General features: G+C 40.0%; 2 protein-coding genes across 2 annotated transcripts; both read right to left on the bottom strand.

The window, feature by feature from the left end:
* Positions 1-7,552: 7,552 nt before the first annotated feature.
* OR1L19 (olfactory receptor family 1 subfamily L member 19) lies at positions 7,553-8,695 on the bottom strand. The gene has a single exon (XM_002691590.3). The coding sequence runs from the start codon at positions 8,651-8,653 to the stop codon at positions 7,676-7,678; it is 978 nt and encodes a 325-aa protein (XP_002691636.2). The 5' UTR covers positions 8,654-8,695; the 3' UTR covers positions 7,553-7,675.
* A 9,920-nt stretch (positions 8,696-18,615) lies between these two features.
* On the bottom strand, positions 18,616-19,548 carry OR1L1 (olfactory receptor family 1 subfamily L member 1). Its single transcript, NM_001390423.1, has one exon. The coding sequence runs from the start codon at positions 19,546-19,548 to the stop codon at positions 18,616-18,618; it is 933 nt and encodes a 310-aa protein (NP_001377352.1).
* Between the last annotated feature and the right edge of the window lie 1,979 nt (positions 19,549-21,527).

Genomic DNA, 21,527 nt, shown 5'->3' with positions numbered 1-21,527 from the left:
TATACACAATGGAGTATTACTCAGCCATTAAAAAGAATACATTTGAATCAGTTCTAATGAGATGGATGAAACTGGAACCTATTATACAGAGTGAAGTAAGCCAGAAAGAAAAACACCAATACAGTATACTAATGCATATATATGGAATTTAGAAAGATGGTAACAATAACCCTGTGTATGAGACAGCAAAAGAGACACTGGTGTATAAATCAGTCTTATGGACTCTGTGGGAGAGGGAGAGGGTGGGGAGATTTGGGAGAATAGCATTGAAACATGTATAATATCATGTATGAAACGAGTCTCCAGTCCAGGTTCGATGCACGGTACTGGATGCTTGGGGCTGGTGCACTGGGATGACCCAGAGGGAGGGGAGTGGGGGGAGGAGGGAGGAGGGTTCAGGATGGGGAACGTGGGTATACCTGTGGCGGATTCATTTCGATATTTGGCAAAACTAATACAATTATGTAAAGTTTAAAAATAAAATAAAATTAAAAAAAATAAGTTAAATAAGAACAGTGACAAAATACAGCCTTGAAGTACTCCTTTCCCAATTTCAAACCATTCTGTTGTTCCATGTCCAGTTCTAACTGTTGCTTCTTGAGCTGCGTACAGATTTCTCAGGAGGCAGGTGAGGTGGTCTGTTATTCCCATCTCTTTCAGAATTTTCCACAGTTTGTTGTGATCCACACAGTCAAAGGCTTTGGTATAGTCAATAAAGCAGAAGTAGATGCTTTTCAGAAACTCTTTTTCTTTTTTGATGATCCAATGAATGTTGGTAATTTGATCTCTGGTTCCTCTGCCTTTTCTAAATCCAGCTTGAACACCTGGAAGTTCACAGTTCATGAACTGTTGAAGCGTGGCTTGGAGAATTTTGAGCATTACTTTACTAGTGTGTGAGATGAGTGCAATTGTGCAGTAGTTTGAGCACTCTTTGGCATTGCCTTTCTTTGGGACTGGAATGAAAACTGACCTTTTCCAGTCCTGTGGCCACTGTTGAGTTTTCAAGATTTTCTGGCATATTGAGTGCGGCACTTTCACAGCATCATCTTTCAGGATTTGAAATAGCTCAATTTGAATTCTATCACCTCTACTAGCTTTGTTCGTAGTGATGCTTCTTAAGACCTGCTTGACTTACATTCCAGGATGTCTGGCTCTAGATGAGTGATCACACCATCGTGTTTATCTAAGTCATGAAGATCTTTTTGGATAGTCTTTTTGTGTATTCTTGCCACCTATTCTTAATATCTTCTGCTTCTGTTAGGTCCATACCATTTCTGTCCTTTATCGAGCCCATCTCTGCATGAAATGTTCTCTTGGTATCTCTAATTTTCTTGAAGAGATCTCTAGTCTTTCCCATTCTACTGTTTTCCTCTATCTCTTTGCATTGATCATTGAAGAAGGCTTTCTTATCTCTTCTTGCTATTCTTTGGAACTCTGCATTCAAATGGCTGTATCTTTCCTTTTCTCATTTGCCTTTTTCTTCTCTTCACAGCTATTTGTAAGGCCTCCTCAGACAACCATTTTGCCTTTTTGCATTTTTTTTTTTCCCTTGGGGATGGTCTTGATCACTGTCTCCTGTACAATGTCATGAACCTCCATCCATAGTTCATCAGGCACTCTGTCTATCAGATCTAATCCCTTGAATCTGTTTGTCACTTCTACTGTATAATCATAAGAATTTGATTTAGGTCATGCCTGAATGGTTTAGTAGTTTTCCCTACTTTCTTCAATTTAATCTGAATTTGGCAATAAGGAGTTCATGATCTGAGCCACAGTCAGCACCCAGTCTTGTTTTTGCTGACTGTATAGAGCTTCTCCATCTTTAGCTGCAAAGAATATAATCAGTCTGATTTTGGTGTTGACCATCTGGTGATGTCCACATGTAGAGTCTTCCCTTGTGTTGTTGGAAGAGTGTGTTTGCTATGACCAGTGGGTTCCTTTGGCAAAACTCTATTAGCCTCTGCCCTGCTTCATTCTGTACTCCGAGGCCGAATTTGCCTGTTACTCCAGGTGTTTCTTGACTTCCTACTTTTGCATTCCAGTCCCCTATAATGAAAAGGACATCTTTTTTGGGTGTTAGTTCTAGAAGGTTTTGTAGGTCTTCATAGAACTGTTCAACTTCAGCTTCTTCAGCATTATTGTTTGGGGCATAGACTTAGATTACTGTGATATTGAGTGCTTTGCCTTGGAAAGGAACCAAGATCATTCTGTCATTTTGGGGATTGCATCCAAGTACTGCAATTCAGACTCTTTTGTTGACTGTGATGGCTATTCCCATTTCTTCTAAGGGATTCTTTTTTTCTTTAATTGGAGGCTAATTACTTTACAATATTGTAGTGGTTTTTGCCATATGTTGACATGAATCAGCCATGGGTGTACATGTGTTCCCCATCCTGAACCCCCCTCCCACCTCCCTCCCCATCCCATCCCTCAGGGTCATCCCAGTGTACCAGCCCTGAGCACTCTGTCTCATGTATCCAACCTGGACTGGCGATCTATTTCACATATGATAATATACATGTTTCAATGCTATTGCCCACAGTAGTAGATGTAATGGTCATCTGAGTGAAATTCACCCATTCTAGCCCATTTTAGTTCACTGATCTTATTAGGCATATGATATTGGTGACTTTTTAATTTAGTGAGAAAGGGTGTTTTAAAATAATTCTGGAATCAGAAAGATAGATTTATAAGGGTCATATAAAATTGCACTCTTCAGTTCAGTCACTCAGTCATGTCTGACTCTTTGTGACCCCATGGACTGCAGCATGCCAGGCTTCCCTGTCTATCACCAATTCCTGGAACTTGCTCAAACGCATGTCCATTGAGTCGGTGATGACATCCAACCATCCCATCCTCTGTCATACCCTTCTCCTCCTGCCTTCAATCTTTCCCAGCATCAGGGTCTTTTCCAATGAGTTAATTCTTTGCATCAGGTAGCCAAAGTATTGGAGCTTCAGATTCAGCATCAATCCTTCCAACTGATGTCCTTTAGGATTGACTGTTTTGATCTCTTGTGGGGACACTGCTCCTTTTTCCTGGCTCCTGATGCACACAAAGTTTTGTTTGTGCCCTCCAAAAGTCTGTACTCCAGCTTGATTAAAAATATAAGGCCAAATCAAGAATACTTACAAAATACTAGAACAAATTTTATTATTATTTACATAGCCTACCTTCTCACTCAGAATGTAAAAGAAAGGATGAATAAACTAGTCTATGTTGAAAATAAAAAAAATATTGATTTTTAAAAGTGAAACTACAGGACAAAAAAATTTATTTGAAGAAAATACTTGTAAACACATAAGTAAACAAACTTTTAACATTCTCAATTTACAGAGGTCCTACCAGTTGATAAGAAAATTACAACAATCTCCCCAAAGGGCAAAATACTTAGGCAATTTAAGGAAGTGTGCTGTGTTCAGCCACTAAGTTGTGTCCGACTCTTTGCAACCCCATGGGCTATAGCCCACCAGGCTCCTCTGTCCATGGAATTTTCCAGGCAAGAATACTAGAGTGTGTTGCCATTTTCTCCTCCAGGGGTTCTTTCCAATCCAGGGTTCAAACCTGTGTCTCCTGCATTGGCAGGCAGATTCTTTATCACTTGAGCCACTTGGGATGTCCAGTTTAAAGAGATGGTACAAAAGCTCAATAATGATAGGAAATTTGCTCTCCTGCTTCAGTAGGGAAAAATGCCTAAGATGCCACTGTCCATCATCAGATTGAGATTTTAAATCTTTATAAATTAGTAGCATACAGTATTGGTGGAGATATGGAGAAATGCAGCCTTTATGTTTTTCTGGAGACTGTGAATTGCTAAGAATCTAATCTGGCAGAATTTATTAAAATTTTTTTATGTATCTACAAGTGAATCTCAACTATACAGTTTGATTTCATCCTCCAGAGACTCTTCTGGTTTGAGTACTAGAGGCCTCTCTTTGTCCTTTTTCGCTTTGTATACCTCATTGCTTTAATGGGGAACCTATTAATCATTCTGATCATTTGCTCTGACTTTTGCACCCCATCTCTTACTAGTTAAGTTTAGGTCTTATTCCCAAGCAAGCTAGAGGTTATGGAAATTTCCTAGTTTTATATTCCACTGGATTTACCCACAAATCAGAGACTTTCAGGTTTTTTTTTTTCTTTTTTTTAAAAATTTTATTTTATTTTTAAACTTTACAATATTGTATTGGTTCTGCCATACATCAATATGAATCCACCACAGGCATACATGTGTTCTCCATCCTGAACCCTCCTCCCTCCTCCCTCCCCATACCATCCCTCTCGGTCGTCCCAGTGCACCAGCCCCAAGCATCCAGTATCGTGCATCGAACCTGGACTGGCAACTCGTTTCATATATGATATTATACGTATTTCAATGCCATTCTCCCAAACCATCCCACCCTTTCCCTCTCCCACAGAGTCCAAAAGACTGTTCCATACATCAGTGTCTCTTTTGCTGTCTTGTATACAGGGTTATTGTTGCCATCTTTCTAAATTCCACATATATGCATTAGTATACTGTATTGGTGTTTTTCTTTCTGGCTTACTTCACTCTGTATAATAGGCGCCAGTTTCATCCACCTCTTTAGAACTGATTCAAATGTATTCTTTTTAATGGCTGAGTAATACTCCATTGTGTATATGTACCACAGCTTTCTTATCCATTCATCTGCTGATGGACATCTAGGTTGCTTCCATGTCCTGGCTATTATAAACAGTGCTGCAATGAACATTGGGGTACACGTGTCTCTTTCAATTCTGGTTTCCTCAGTGTGTATGCCCAGCAGTGGGATTGCTGGATCATACAAGTAATAAATGCTGGAGAGGATGTGGAAAAGGGAACCCTCTTACACTGTTGGTGGGAATGCAAACTAGTACAGCCACTATGGAGAACAGTGTGGAGATTCCTTAAAAAACTGGAAATAGACTTTCAGGTTTTGAAAACTAATGTAATAGCCAGAATGGAAGACATGTGGAGTACTTGTGGATTAAATATTTGAGACAATGAGTGCCATGTGCTTTTCAGTTATCACCAGCAAGATCATCAAAGATGTTTTATTTGTTTGCTGTGCGTGCTAAGTTGCTTCAGTTGTGTCCAACTCTTTGCGACCCCATGAACTATAGCTTGCCAGGCTCCTCTGTCCATCAGATTCTCCAGGCAAGAATACTGGAGTGGGTAGCCATGCCTTCCTCCAAGGGATCTTCCCAACCCAGGGTCAAACCCACATCTCTTATGTCTCCTGCATTGGCAGGTAGGTCCTTTACCACTAGGGCTGCCATAACAAAGTATCACAGGTTGGCTGGCTTAAACAACAGAAATCTATCTTCTCCCAGTTCTGGGACTTCCTAGGTGGTGTTAGTGGTAAAGAACCTGCTTGCCCATACAGGTAGACGTAAGAGATGTGGGCTCAATCCCTGGGTCGGGAAGATCCCCTGGTGAAGGGCATGGCAACCCACTCCAGTATTCTTGCCTGAAGAATCCCCTGGACAGAGAAGCCTGGTGGGCTACAGTGCGTAGGGTTGCAAAGAGTCGGACATCACTGAAATGACTTAGCATGCACCCACAGACATCTGAGGCCAGGGTATTGGGAGGGTTGGTTTCTTCTGAGGCCTCTTTCTTTGACTTGCCGTCTTGTCCCTGTGTCTTCACATGGTCCTCCCTCTGTGTGTATCTGTGTTCTAATCTCTTTTTATAGACACCATATAGTAGTAGAGGCCATCCTAATGACATCCTTATAACTTCAGTTCAGTTCAGTCACTCAGTTGTGTCTGACTCTGTGACCCCATGGAATGCAGCATGCCAGGCTTCCCTGTCCATCACCAACTCCTGTAGCTGGCTGAAACTCATGTCCATTGAGTCGATGATGCCATCCAACTATCTCATCCTCTGTCATCCCCTTCTCCTCCTGCCTTCAATCTTTCCCAGCATCAGGGTCTTTTCCAATGAGTCAGTTCTTTGTATTTTAACTTAATTGCCTCTTTAAAGAACTTATCCCCAAATAAGTCACATTCTGAGATCCTGGGGATTATTATAATTTCAACTTAAGAATTTCATAAATTTTACCTGCATAAGGGATGATTGAAGCAAAATCAAAGGGATTTAAACACTCTTTATTTTATCATTTAAAACTTTGAGGTCATCCATTAATTCCTTGTGTAACATACCATGAGAGATTAATTTGTTTGACTTAAACAATTCCATTTGTTAAAGTACAAACACCAGGAGAGAAAGTCACCCTAAACTGTCCTTACCCATAACAACATAATGCATAGTAATTCATTTGACTGCTTTCTTTTGCTTTTTTTAAATTGAAGTATAGTTGACTTATAATATTATATTAGTGTCAGGTGAACAACAGTGATTTGATATTTTTATAGATTATACACTATAGTCTATAACACTTTGGCCACCAGATGCAAAGAACTGACTCATTGGAAAAGACACTGATGCTGGGAAAGATTGAAGGCAGGAGGAGAAGGGGACAGCATAAGATGAGATGGTTGGATGGCATCACTGACTCAATGGGCATGAGTTTGAGCTAGCTCCGGGAGCTGGTGATGGACAGGGAAGCCTGGCATGCTGCAGTCCATGGGGTGGCAAAGAGTTGGACATGACTGAGTGACTGAATTGATAGACTGTACACCATACAAAGTTATTATAATGTTATTGACTATATTCCCATTTTTACATTACATCCCTTGCCTGTGACTTTATTTTATAGCTGACACTTATTAATAAGAGATCTTATTCCCTTTCACCTATTTTTCCCATTCCTACCTGCCCCAAACTGCCCTTCCCCTCTGGCAACCACTGGTTTGTTCTCTGTATTTGTGGTCTGTTTCTGTTTTATGTATTCATTAGCTTTGATTTTTAGATTCGACATATAAATGAAGGCTAGAGTGTTTGTCTTCCTCTCTCTGATTCTGCTTTTCTATATAATTCATTCCCCACCTAAATTGAAAGGCTCTTTCATATCAGGCATTCTAAACCAAATGCTTGTAACTATTAGTTTACATCCATTTATCTTTTTTTTTAATTGAAATGCATCCATTGATTTTTTATTCTGCCTCCAGGGGCTATAGGAAACATTTATGATTACATAGAATAAATAAATCTTCCTTCATTCTGAAAAAATAAACAGATAAAAAAAGACATGGAAATATAGGCATTTTCAGAGAGAAAAACACACAGGTAAGGAGACCCCGAGTCTGGTCTGATAAGGAGGTCACCGCCCCCCACTCCAAATACACACACACAGACACACCTGCAAAAAATGTCTGAAAGTTTAAATAGAACAGAGTGGTTATGTACGCATAAATATCTTTGCACATGAATAGATTTCTCAATAGATGTGTACAAAAATTCAAATGCCTAAACTTGGCTGAAGTTATAAATAGATGGAAAAATGGACAGTTCCAAGTAAATATAGAAGGAATAAAGGGGACGTGATTTTCCTAGAATGAAGAGGTATCATGGAGTGAGTCTACAGTTCTAGCATAGGTACCAGGACATGGGTAGAACTATCCAACCACGGCATGATAGAGACCACAGGGTGGAAAACTGTCCACCCAGTTGATGAAAGAGTATTTCTCCATAAAAGACTTCCCTCAGATGCTGATGTGTGTGTGCATGAGTGTGCACATGTGCACACACATCCACACAGACACCTTTCAATCAGGCTCCATGGATTTTGTTGGAATTTGTAGTGGAAAGCCTATTCGTTTGAAACTTCATCCTGCTTATCAATTTCTCTAAGCCCTGTTTCATGCCTTTGTTTCTTAAACTGTAGATAAATGGGTTCAACATTGGTATCAGCACAGTGTAGTTGACCGTTACTATTCCATCTTTGACAGTGTAGCTGGACAATGGCTGGAAATAGACACAGCAAATACTCCCATAAAAGAGAGTCACCACAGTGACATGAGAGCTGCAGGTGGAGAAGGCTTTGCATTTTCCAGCAGCTGAGGGAATTTTGAGGACCACAATGAGGATTCTCAGGTAAGAGATGACGATGCAGACAAATGGGGCCATCACAGAAACCAGCCCTTCTGTCATGGCGACAACTTCATTGACAGAGGTAGAAGAGCAGGCCAGCTTCAGAACAGGGTTGACATCACAGAAAAAGTGATGGATAACATTTGATGCACAAAAAGTGAGCCGATTCACCAGGAGGACATGCAGGAGGGAGTGAAGGCAGGAGAAAGCTGTGGAGAAGGCCAGTAGCAACATGCAGTGTCCATGGTTCATAACAGTGACATAGTGCAAGGGGTTGCAGATAGCTACATAGCGGTCAATGGCCATGGCTGCCAGGAGGTAACTGTCCATGTTTCCAAAGACTAGGAAGAAATACATCTGCACCAGACATTCAGCATAGGAAATGGTCTTTTTCTCTGATAAAAAGTTCACTAACATCTTGGGGACTATAACTGTTGTGTAGCAAATATCAGCAAAGGACAAGATGCTCAGGAAGAAATACATTGGGTTTTGGAGCTGAGGATCAGAGCGGATAGCCAAGATGATGAGCAGATTTCCCATCAAAGTGACCAGGTACATGATGAGAAAGAGGGCAAAGAGTGGTTTCTGGTCCTCAGGGCAAGAAGAGAGTCCCAAGAGGATGAATTCAGGGAGTCTTGTTAGGTTGGACATCCCCATGGACTTGAATGCACCTGCAGATAAACAATAAAGTCAATGGATGGTTCTTGTCATCTGGGACATGCATCTTTCCATCTTGTTCTTACACTGAGTGGTTATTAATAAATAGAGTTTTTAATGTAATGTTTTTTCCCCTGAATATGGAGAAATCGAGGTCAAAGTATGTTTTCACTTGTTTTTTAAAAAATCTTTGCGATGGAGAGCTATAGAAAACAGATGCTGGGTGGCATTGGTGAGAGAGAGAGAGAGAGAGAGAGAGAGAGAGAGAGAGAGAGAGAGAGAGAAAGGGCTTTGAGAGCTTGGTTTCCTTTCCCTCTTCCCTACTCTGTGGCTCATAATCACAGGAACCACAGATGCAGTCTGTGAATCAGGTTCAGGTCAGCTTCTGATTAAGGATTATCAGTGACTAACCCACATCTTGTTAATCATGAGATAGTCATCTCATCTAGTTTGCAGTTGGTGAATCTTTTTGAATCCAGATGCTTTTTTCCACATCATATATAATGGAGCAAGGAAGTCATCTAAAGCACACTGAGTTGAATGTAAACAGTTTTAGTGAAAAGAGAGATGGGGAAGGGGAAGTGAGAAAGAGGGAGTGAACTAGCATGAGAAAATAAACTCCCAAATCTCCCTGTTCATCGACTGATAATTCATGTCCTGAGGCCAGAAGAATGTGACTCACAGACAGATGGGTAAAGGAAGATTCAACTTTGGAGTATAGACATAAAAACTGAACATTTGCATGAACATATTTAGTCTCTAGTGATGACTAATTACTTATTTAGTACCCAGTGATGACTAATTATCTCTCTGAGATCAGAGATTCACACCTTCTTGCCAGGCATTCTCAAAGTTGATTTCTTACCTGGGAAGAACTTTGAAGTCTTGCCTCATCTATGTATTCCACTCTTCCCTTACTTATGCTCCATGGAATGACTTGTCAAAAAGAAGACAAAACTGTGCCAAGAGATAGCATACAGAAAAGGTACCTAATTGACTGCAGACCATTTCCTAATGTTTCTTCAATCTGATGCTCCCTTCCCTGGATTCTTATCATCCTTCACAACCTGCAGATACTTACAGCTCCTGCTTCCCTCCTGGGAGCATCCTCTAATACTGTGTCACTAAGTCCCTGGTGTTCGGTGGAGGAGAGAGTAAGGAAACAAACATCCATTAATTTTGTGCAGGATCATCTCCATGGATCCAGGAGAATTACATGTTCTGCCTCCCAGTATGGCCCCAAGTCCCTTTCTTCAAATCTGTGGGTCTAGTGTAACCTCTGTTTAGCTTGACATAGGTATCCAAGAGGGACAATAATTTTCCATCCTTGGCTCTTCAACCCCTCTGAGGGCTTACCTGGGTGGTGTCCCATGTAGCACTGAGGATGGAGTACCAGGCAGGGATATCTGGGCTCAGGATCCCACTTGAGCCTATAAAGTGTCCATTTGGCCTCTCTGAATGCTTCCATTTTAACAAAGGACAACTACTGTCTCTCCATCTCTCCCAAATTTAGATACAGCTGTTAGTTCTGTTAGGTAGAATAGGGAAAACATATAAAAGGAGGAGCCAAAGCACTTTCTCACGGACTCTCTCTCTCCTGCGTGCGTGTGCGCCTGCTCTCTCTCTCTCTCTCTCTCTCTCTCACTCTCTCTCTCTCTCCCTCCCCACGCACTCCTCCACTCTCTTCTCTTTGAGTCTTTGGCTTGGCATGCCCTCACACTTCAAGGATGGATTCTCCTGCTATCTTCTAAATAAAATAGAGCTGTAACACTGATTTGCTTAAGAGCTATAACATGGTTTGTCCAAGACCCAAGAGCTGTGACGCGCCGAGGGCTTTAACGTCCGTCACTCCAAATCTTTGTTGTGATGAGACAAAGAACCGAGGAACATACACTCGCATGACAGTTCAGTAGCTGTGGCTTTATGTCACTATCCTCTAACAAAAGGGAGGATCATAGCCTTTGAACCTAACCTTAGATCACCCTTCCCTGGTGACCCCAAGTCTGCTCAGATATTTGATTACCATTCCTTGCTGCCACCACTATGGAAAACCACCAGCTTCAGATTGTCGACTCTTCTCAACTCATGAAAGCACACAGAATCCCTACATCAGGGTCTTGACATGCCCCACCAAATACATGTTGCTCATTTCCTGTCACTTAGTGATTCCGGATCACATCTTACAATTCAACCACCTCACTGTCTTGCATTTCTGCCTTCACCTGCATCTCCAGGCTCAAATGCAGCCTCCTATAGGGAGCATTCCTCGGTGACCTGATTAGAATGATATATCTGTCTTCTCTGCTCCCTCAGTACATGAATTTCCATTAAACACAAATCATGTTTATTGTTACATAATCTTTCACTTAAAGTAAGGCAACTAACATTTATTTACTCAGGAATTTATAAGTCTCTCTGACACAAACCACACAACAGCCTCATAACATGTACATTTATTTTCTTCATTGTATAGTGACTGAAAAAAATAAGGTAGCTGACAAAATATAACTCGAATTAGGGACTCTTTGAAGCCAAACTGTATAGTTGAACTACTCCCCTGAAAGCCCTCTCTCTTTTCTTTGACAAAATTAAAACTTTTATGTTAAGAAACAGCCTTCTATTTACTAAGGGAGCTAAAATATTGCCTTATTTTTTTTCTTTGTCAGATTAAACATGAAAGCTTTTGGATCCCTGTATCAAACCCAGGCCTTATTCCAGATGAGCATGCATGTTCAGTCGCTCAGTCATGTTTGACTCTTTGCAACCCTGACTGCAGCCCACCAGGCTCCTCTGTCCACAGGATTTTCCAGCAGAAATACTGGAGTGGGTTGCCATTTCCTTCTCCTAGGGATCTTCCCAAATCAAGGATCAAACCCATGTTTCCTGCATTGCAGGAGGATTCTTTTACTACTGAGACACCTGGGAAGTCTCTTATTCCAGACACTATGTGCTATATATTGTTCATGATCCAGATATCTTATCAGTAAAGCCATTTTTTATTAATTTTAACACACCTTTTTTATACTTTAATATCTCATATTGAGGTTCATTTAAGTTTATGGCATGTCACAAATAATTGGGAGCATTTTTGTCAATGGTATATTAAAATAATGTGTTTTATAATAGATGGTATTTTAGATTTAATTAAATACAATAATCTGGAGTTAAGGAGGTAAAAATGATGTTCAGTTCACCTATGAGCGCATCAGTCCATAAGTATTTGTTATGTGTTTACCATGAGCTATATACTGTTATCCACTGAGGATATACAGCTCCAAGTAAAAGAGACATAATTTTCCCTTGGCTCTAACACATTAGAATCCCATAGCACATAGCACCCATCCTTTACTGCAGAGGTTCAAGTTCAAGTGAAAGTTACTCAGTCATGTCCAACTCTTTGCGACCCCATGGACTATACAGTCCATGGAATTCTTCAGGCCAAAATTCTGGAGTGGGTAGCCATTCCCTTCTCCAGGGGATCTTCTCAACCCAAGGATTGAACCCAGCTCTCCCGCATTGCAGGCAGATTCTTTACCAGCTGAACCATAAGGGAAGCCCTTACTGCAGGGAGTGCTCAGTAAATATTTATGATGTTGACCTAAGCATGGACTAAGCTAACTGCTTAAGCAATATTTTCCAATGTTAGAAGATGGTAACAAAAATTCCCTTAGTTCTTTGGTTCTACAGTTATTTAACATTTTTCTTATTCATTTCATTCCAATTCTAAAATGTCAATATTTATTTCTATAAAACAGGACTATATTTTTTAAAGTAAAATTTTCATTTTTCTTATCTATTTGTGTCAAAGTAGAGACCTAAATAAATAAAAACCACTAGGTCATTGTAATTAGCACTCATTCCACTAGTCACTGCTTCTCTTGAGAACTCTACTGTAATTAGATGGTGTAATTAGTAGGTGTCATTTCTAAAGAAAGTATTTTACTGTTCTAGAGAAGAAGAAGCAGACTGCTATGGAGGAATTAGGTATAACTATCATTAAAATGATATGTCTTTATCTTATTACTACTGTTATTGAGTAGTTTTAAATACCAGAACATTGATATTAATTCAAACTAGGGTGTAATAAATATAAGATGCAATCTCCAGGGTAGCATGAAGAAAATAGTTATATATATATATATATATATATATATATATATATTTGTAGGGAAATAAGAGGAGAATCAAAACAGTAAACTAAAAAAATAAATTAGATACAAAAAAAGAAAGTAATGGGGAACTGGGGAACAAAAAAGACATATGACATGTAGAAAACAAATAATAAATTGGCAGAAGTTAAGTCCTTCTTTAGCTACAATTACTTTAAATGTAAATTAATTAAACTATTTAATTAAAAAGACAGTGATTGGGTGACTGGATTAAATCAAACAAATGTGATCTAAACATTAACTGTCTACAAGAGATTCACTTTAGATCCAGGGACACAAATAAAAGTGAAAGGGTAGAAAAAGATACTCAGTGAAAATATTAACCAAAATAGAGCTGAGATGGCTTTGGTAATTATCAGACAAAATAGACTTTAAATCAAAAAAATGTTACAAGGGGTAAAGAAGGACATTATTTACTGGTAAAAGAGTCAATACCTCAAGAAGATATAAATACTGGGACAATACTCATATATCAGAGTTCTAAAGGAAGAGTGGAAAAAAGCTGCACAAAAATTCTTAATAATTGAATTTGACAAGTCATAATAAGACAGTAAATTATCAAAGGGAAAATGTGGAAACACGCTAATCTAAGGCTCCTCTTTGAGAATAAAAAATAATATCAGAAAAATTTTTCTGTAAGGAGATAATTAGCTCTAATCAGAAGGAGATTATGAAATTTATCCTTTGAACTTAAAAAAGCATTTTTCAGATGTTGGTCTATAAAATGATAAAAATAGAAAGAACTAAACGAAGGTCTTTTGCTAACCAATTAATCATATTGAAATGAAGGTCTCAATGTCAGTTAGACTTAACTATGCTTATCATAAATGCAGGTTTACTCTGTTGCCTTTTCTTTCCAGTTAATATTAGAGGTAAGACTTTTCTGCTCTTAAATTACTTTTTATTCAGTCATCAAAAGTGAAAATTTGTTTGAGGTAACTGTAAAAATTCATCAAACACGTCTAGGAGAAGAGATAATGACTGTTTATAAAGTACATTTTTGAAATTGAAGTGTAGTTGATTTACAATGTTGTGTGAGTTTCAGGAGTACATCAAAGTGATATATATATACATATATATATATCTGAATATATGCATAATTATATATTCCTTTTCAGAATCTTTTCCATTATGGTTATTGCAAAATATTGAGTGCAATTCCCTGTCCTATACAGTAGGTCCTTGTTGGCTATCTATTTTATACATAGTAGTGTGTATATGTTAATCTCAAATTCCTAACTTATTCCTCCCACACTTACCCTTTGGAACCACATTTATTTTCTATGTATGTGAGTCTATTTCTGTTTTGCTTATAAGTTCATTTGTATTTTTTTTAAGATTCTGCATTTAAGCAATAGCATATGATATTTGTTTTTGTCTGGCTTACTTCACCTGGTATGATAATCTCTAGGTCTGTCCATGTTGCTGCAAATAGCATTATTTTTTATGGCTGAGTAGTGTTCCACTGAATATACATGTGTATACCCCACATCTTCTTTATCCATTCATCTGTTGGTGGACATTTAGGTTGCTTCCATATCTTGGCTACTGTAAATAGTGCTTCAGTGAACACTGGGGTGCATGTATCTTTTTGAATTATGATTTTCTCCAGATATATGCCCAGGAGTAGGATTGCTAGATCATATGGTAGCTCTATTTTTAGTTTCTTAAGGAACCTCCATTATTGCTCTTCTTAGTGGCTGTGCCAAAATACATTCTCTTAACAGTGTAGGCGGGTTTGTTATACAGTGCATTTTCATTCATTGTTGCCAGTATAACTAAACTGTAGATGAAGTCTCTGGTTTAAAAAATATTTTTCTACTCTCCTGGGTCATCCTTTCTCCCCAAATTATAAATGAGTGGAGCAACTTTTAGTTTAGAGATAGAATCACAAGTCAGTTGTACCCCTTCTGATGAAGTTAAGAAAGACATTTTGAATTAAATGACTCTGTTTCTAAACCTAAATATACCTTGGTGCTTTAATTAGGGTCCAGCAACTTGCATTTCCCCTCCTGTCATGGGAACAAACCCAGGCACCTGAGAGAGCATGATCTTATTGGCAGCGTATCTGTCTTTGAATTCCTGCTCCCTGTCCTATGAGCTAAGTAATTTGAGGCAAGGCACTTCTCTTCGAGCCCCAGTATATTTAATCCATAGAACAGAATTAATAAGGTTGACCTCATTGGATTGTGAGTATTAAATGAGATCACATGGTAAAAGTAAAGACTTGCTTATATAGATCCCCTTAATTTCTTCTTACAATGTTCATCCTACTTGTAATGACTTCTTCCATATCAGGTGGTCTGAAAGACCTATGAGGGAGGGGACATATTTCATTTCATTTATTACTGGATCACCAGCATCTAAGACAGAGACTGGTGAATAGTAAATGCCCAGTGGTTTTTCTCAACGTGTACCTATTATGGCCTAACAATGATTGACATACATGTAGCACCAGTGGGATAGGGCTAAGACTGAAGAGAGGGATCACAGTATATATGATTTTTTCAACTAAGCAGAGGGAAGTGATCCTCAGTGTCTGGAGGAAAAACAAGAACCTATGGATGACATTGATGTTGCTGCTGCTGCTAATAAAAATGACAGTAAACAACACTGATGAGCAATTGCTGTGTTAAGTACCTGTGATGGATATTGTCATGTACTTCCCAGATCCTCCCTTAGGAATGAAGGACTTATTTGCCCCAGTAATTGCAGGGCAGGGAGCTGCTGACAGACAGCCCTCTGCTCCTACTACTAAGTAACTTCAGTCGTGTCCAACTCTGTGCGACCCCATAGACTGCAGCCCACCAGGCTCCCCTGTCCCTGGGATTCTCCAGGCAAGAACACTGGAGTGTGTTGCCATTTCCTTCTCCAATGCATGAAAGTGAAAAGTGAAAGTGAAGTTGCTCAGTCGTGTCCGACTCTTAGCAACCCCATGGACTGCAGCCTACCAGGCTCCTCCATCCATGGGATTTTCCAGGCAAGAGTACTGGAGTGGGGTGCCATTGCCCTCTGCTATCAGCTCCCTTTGGAGTACTGACAAATACTCGTGCTCATTCTCAGTCACTCAGTCATATCTGACTCTTTGTGACCCCATGGACTGTAGCCCACCAGGCCCCTCTGTTCATGGGATTCAGGCAAGAATACTGGAGTGGGTTGCTATTTCTTCCTCCAGGAGATCTTCCAGACTCAGAGACTGAATCCAAGTCTCCTGTGGCTCCTGCATTGGCATGCAGGTTCTTTACCACGGAGCCATCTGGGAAGTCCATAATTGACAACATTGTGTAAATTTAAGACATATAGTGTGATGATTTGAGATATTTAGATATTGTGAAATGATTATCACAATAAGGTTAGTCAACACATCTGTCGCCTCACCTAGTTATTGTGTGTGTATGATGAAAACACTTAAGATTTATTGTCTTAGATCTGTGTTTGTGCAGCTGAGACTTATGTCTCACTTTTTTGCCTTGTGAATCTTTACAATAACCCTTTACAAAAATCCCCTTGGCAGTGTTGAATTTTACCCAAGTCCTGTGCTCCTGGAAGACAAAGTTAGAAGAACCCATTCATCCTTTTGTGTCTTGGAAAATGGCTGAACTTTGACCCACCCTCAGCCAGAGTCAGAATACAACCCCTCCTTAGTGACTCCTCTGTAGCATCCATTGACCTCAGGGAAAAACTTACCCTGATCAACTATCCAATCTCACCGCGGCCACCAGTTCATCACACTTTTCTATGCACGGTGCTTTCTAGCCTCATTCTCTTCTCCCTTTTAAAAAAGTCATTTTCTTTCTGACCTTTGAGACCCCTGCAGATCTCATGGTGGGGGTTCCTCCCAATTGAAATAGCAGCCTCCCTTTCTATTGCCCTAGGTCTTTCCTCCCTCTTGCAATAATCCTTTCAAATAAAGTCTCTTCTTCCTTAAGTCTGAAGATATTAGTTAATTTGACTCCTGTTCCTTAAAAGTATTTGTGGTCCACAAACAACAAAGATTTACTGTATAGCACAGGGAACTATATTCAATATCTTATAATAACCTATAATGGAAAAGAATCTGATATATATATATATATATATATATATATATATATAAACTGAATCACTTTGCTGTATACCTGAAACTAATACACTATAAATAAAACTTCAATTAAAATTATACTTCAATTTAAAAAAGTGTGTGTTCCTCTATACCTTGTAAATCAAACAACCCAAATAGTACAACATTTTGCTCCAAATGCTTGCATTGTCTGTTATTTTGTTTCCTCGGGATCCCACAGATTTTTGGCCATCAGATTGTTGACTTATGAACTAGCACATAATCTTTGTTTCCAAGTCTGGTAGACTGGCATATGGTGGACAAGAAACAGAAATTAGTTGAACAGACAAGTGAATTCACAAACCTCTAAATTTCCAAATTCAAAAATGTATGGACTAGCAGTGACTTTAATATTTTTCAGAACTTACAAATGAACAAGAGCATTTTCTCCTACCCAATTTGATAATTTCTGTAGCTTGGCTTAAATTTGTTGAGAAAGAAGAATCCCCAGTAGTTGAAAACACCTACTACTATAGTAACTGGTACCTGATATTTACTGTCTGGGAAAGTGGTGCAGTTGAATTCAGGTCAAATGAAAGAATAAGGAAGGGCATAATGTTTCTTTAGTTGTGCCCGGTGGAAAGCAGGAAGAAGAATACTGAAATGATGGGTACTTGAGGATGTGGCCTGGAACTGGATCATCAAGAGTCATCTGGTAGGCTGTTTTTTTGTTTTTTTTTTTTTTAATATGATAATTTTAGAAATCAGGTCCTGAGTCTTTGAGGTGGTGCAGAGGAAGGAGTCATTCTGATCTTTATAATCAGAGACAGAGATCTTGTTATTGAGGAGCCTTTGGACTAATGTGCTGAAGTCTCTCTCATGCACACACAAACACACTCAGATTTAAAGGACTACATAAGAAAACTCAGCCTTATGAATAAGGATGTGTGTGCGTGCTAAGTTGCTTCAGTCATGTCTGATTCTGTGACCCTATGGATTTCAGCCTGCCAGGCTCCTCTGTCCATGGGATTCTCTTGGCAAGAATACTGGAATGGGTTGCTGTACCTTCCTCCAGGGGATCTTCCTGACCCAGGGATCAAACATACGTCTCTTATGTCTCCTGAATTGGCAGGCGGGTTCTTACCACTAACATGACCTGGGAAGCCCCATGAATAACAATACTCAGGAGTTTGAAGTGGTGAAACTCAAGTCCAGGAGGGATTTTGGCAGGGTTAGAGAGGGGCTTCCCAGGTGGTGGTGCAGTGGTAAAGAATCTGCCAGTCAGTGCAGGAGATGGGGGTTCAACTTCTGGGTTTAGAAGATCCCCTGGAGCAGGAAATGGCAACCTGCTCCAGTATTCTTGGCTGGAAAATTCCATGGACAGAGCAACCTGGCAGGCTACAGTCCATGGAATCTCAAAGAGTTGGACATGACAGAGTGACTGAGCACAGGATTAAGTGAAAGAGATTCTCCTTCTGAAAGGAGAATCAAAGTTTGAGATTTAGATCCAGGCACAGAGAACAAGATTCAGGTAGTCTTTGTCCCAGCCAGATAATATTAGAGACCACTGGGAAGGAGGCATCATATTCAGGAGTAGCTTCAACATACTAGCTTCAACACATGCGATAAGCATTCTTTTTATCAGGAATGAACCACTTTTGAAAATACCATCCTTAAGAATCTAATCACAGACATTAAAAACCTGCAGTCAGGAGCAAGAGATTTGTAGGATTCTACTAAGACCTCAGCTCCTTTTATTGATCTTTCACTCTGTGCATGAGTTTCATCAAGCCCTGCTTCATGTCTTTGTTTCTTAGGCTATAGATAAATGGGTTTAGCATTGGAGTCAATATGGTGTAGACAATTGTTGCTATTCTATCTTTGACTGTATAGTTGGACAGGGGCTTGAAATAGACATAGCTGATGCTTCCATAAAACAGGGTCACCACTGTGAGATGAGAGCCACAGGTGGAAAATGCTTTGTACTTCCCAGCAGCTGACGGGATCTTCAGAACAGTAATGAAAATTCTCAAATAAGAGATGATGATGCATGAAAAGGGGATCATTATGATGGCTAATCCTTCTGTCATGACTGTGATTTCCTTGACAAAATGGGAGGAACAGGACAATTTTAGCACTGGCTGGTCATCACAGAAAAAGTGATGAATGACATTGGAAGCACAGAAGACGAGTTGGTTGGTCAAGAGAATATGCAAGAGAGAGTGGAGGTGTGGAATGCAGAAGGAGAGGACCAGGAGCAAGACACAGCGTCTGTGGTTCATGATGGTGATGTAGTGGAGGGGGTTGCAGATGGCCACATAGCGGTCAATGGCCATGGCTGCCAGGAGGTAACTGTCTGTATTTCCAAAAGCAATAAAGAAGTACATCTGAGTCAAACACTCACCATAAGAGATTGTCTTTGTCTTTGATAAGAAGTTTGCTAGCATCTTGGGGATGATGACAGTCACATAGCAGATGTCAACAAAGGAGAGGACACTCAGGAAAAAGTACATGGGTGTCTGGAGGCGAGTGTCTGAGCGGATGGTCAGGATGATGAGCAGGTTTCCAATCACTGTGATGAGGTAGATGGGGAGAAACATTACAAAGAGTGGCTTCTGATCTTCAGGTCGAGAGGAGAGTCCCAGGAGGATGAATTCTGTGGGCCGTGTTATGTTAGTTCTTCCCATAGTCTTGGGTTTACCTAAAGACAAGTCATCATTATGAAAGACTCTTCCAACATATGATACATTCTAAGAATTTTTCTATTTGTTCTTCTTATCAGCAATTAGAACAACTAAGAATATTACTATTACCTGGACTGTAGCTTTTTTCTATTAATGTTGAAAATTCAGAAATCAATACATACTTTAACCTCCTTTCAGTTTTCTACTGTAAAGCAAAAGTATTACAGAAAAGGGAAAGAGAAGAGAGACAGGGAGAGGGAATGAGAGTGGAAAAATTGTTTTCCGTTTGAGGATTTTCAGGAGCTAATTCATGGAAGTGTGGTCAGTAGTTTGCTCTCCTGTTTAATTGCCAGCCGACAGAATGATGATTTTCTTTAATTCAGATGTTTCTCTCTGTGTCAATGATTCTGGATGTTGAAAATCATCTGAAAAGGACGTCAGAATAGGAGATCACCCAATAATTATTCCACGCTCTTCACTCTTTGGTGAAACCTTATTGGAGTGAAACAATAAGCAGGAAGACATAAAAGATAGGCAGACAGAGATCATAGGATAATAAAAAACATTTCTTTTTAACGATAAAATCAATCCCATTCTTGGTGCCCAACCCCTGATCTAAAATGGCATGTGCTTGTTTGTGTTGGTGCAATTCTTTTCCAGTTTCCTGTCTTAGTTACAGGCCTCCCAGAAAAACTACAGGAAAGGCACCTGATCTTAGACAGGATTTCAACCCTCATGAATCTGAAAGGTGTCTTTCTTGCCTCCTCTGGGCCCTCCACATGCTAAGGGCACTGTAGACACTCATAGACTTCACCCTCTCTCAAGGGAGCATCCTTTGAGTCTTTCAGGAAGTCCCTGAAGTTCAGATGGAGGAGACACTAGAAAACAAGGCAACAGCTACTGAACTTTTGGAGTTTCTTCCCCAAGGAGGCTGGGGAGTGTCAGTGCTTTCATTCTGTCCTGGAAATCATCCTCTTGACTCAGCTCCTTCAGGCCCAAAAGAGATCACAGTAACTGGCTCTCCCAAACTTCCTGAGTATCATCCTTAGTATCATTCTGTACTGTTCACACCAAAAGACAATATATAAGGTGGGAGGGCATTTTTTCAGGGTCCACATGGCTTTAGATTATAAAGACTTGAACGTCTGATGCCATCAGTAATTTCCCATCTCTCAGGCTTAGAAGAAGCCCCTGGTTGGGTAATGTTCTCAGAACTTCAGAACATAAAAATTCATAAGGTGAAGACTTTAGATGCCAGAATTTACTCTTTACTCTTCCGTTCCCAGGTCTACTTGTAAAATACTGATGTACGACCCTTGGTTTTCCAGTCAGGAAAACCACCAGGTGAATGAATATATTTTATGCTTTACGGAATCTTGAGTTCCACGTTCCATTTGGGCCATCTCACTTTGTGTGCACTGCAGAATTCCCAAGGTAGGACCCAAATTACACCTTCTCCCAGTACAACCATCACCCAAGAATATCCTGTTCTTCATGACTCATCGCCCCCTTACCCATTTATACTATCATGCCTTTGTTTATTGACCTTCATCTACTACGCCTAACCTGGGAGGCTTAAAATTGGCCTCTTCCAGGACACTTTGCTTGGTGGTCTACCGTTGGACTGGGCTTGTCTTCTGTCCTCTTTTAACACTTGGGCCCTCCATTCTAAGTAAGAACTCAGTCTCTTTGTCTGACAGCTTATTGTTTAGTTGATAAGTTGTATCCGACTCTTTTCCAACCCCATGGCCTGTAGCCTGCCAGACTCCTCTGCTCATGGGATTTCCCAGGCAGGGATACTGGTATGGGTTGCCATTTCCTTTGCCAGGGGATCTTCCTGACCCAGGGATCAAACCTGTGTCTCCTGCATTGACAGGAGGATTCTTTACCAGTGAGCCACCTGGAAAGTCCCTGACTGCTTATACATTAATTTAAAAAGTCACAAATTAGGGAATCCCCTGGTGGCCCGGTGGATATGACTT

The sequence above is a fragment of the Bos taurus genome, chromosome 11, assembly GCF_002263795.3.
Source record: "Bos taurus isolate L1 Dominette 01449 registration number 42190680 breed Hereford chromosome 11, ARS-UCD2.0, whole genome shotgun sequence".
NCBI classification, from domain to species: Eukaryota; Metazoa; Chordata; class Mammalia; order Artiodactyla; family Bovidae; genus Bos; species Bos taurus.
This window is presented reverse-complemented; position numbering and strand designations above follow the sequence as displayed.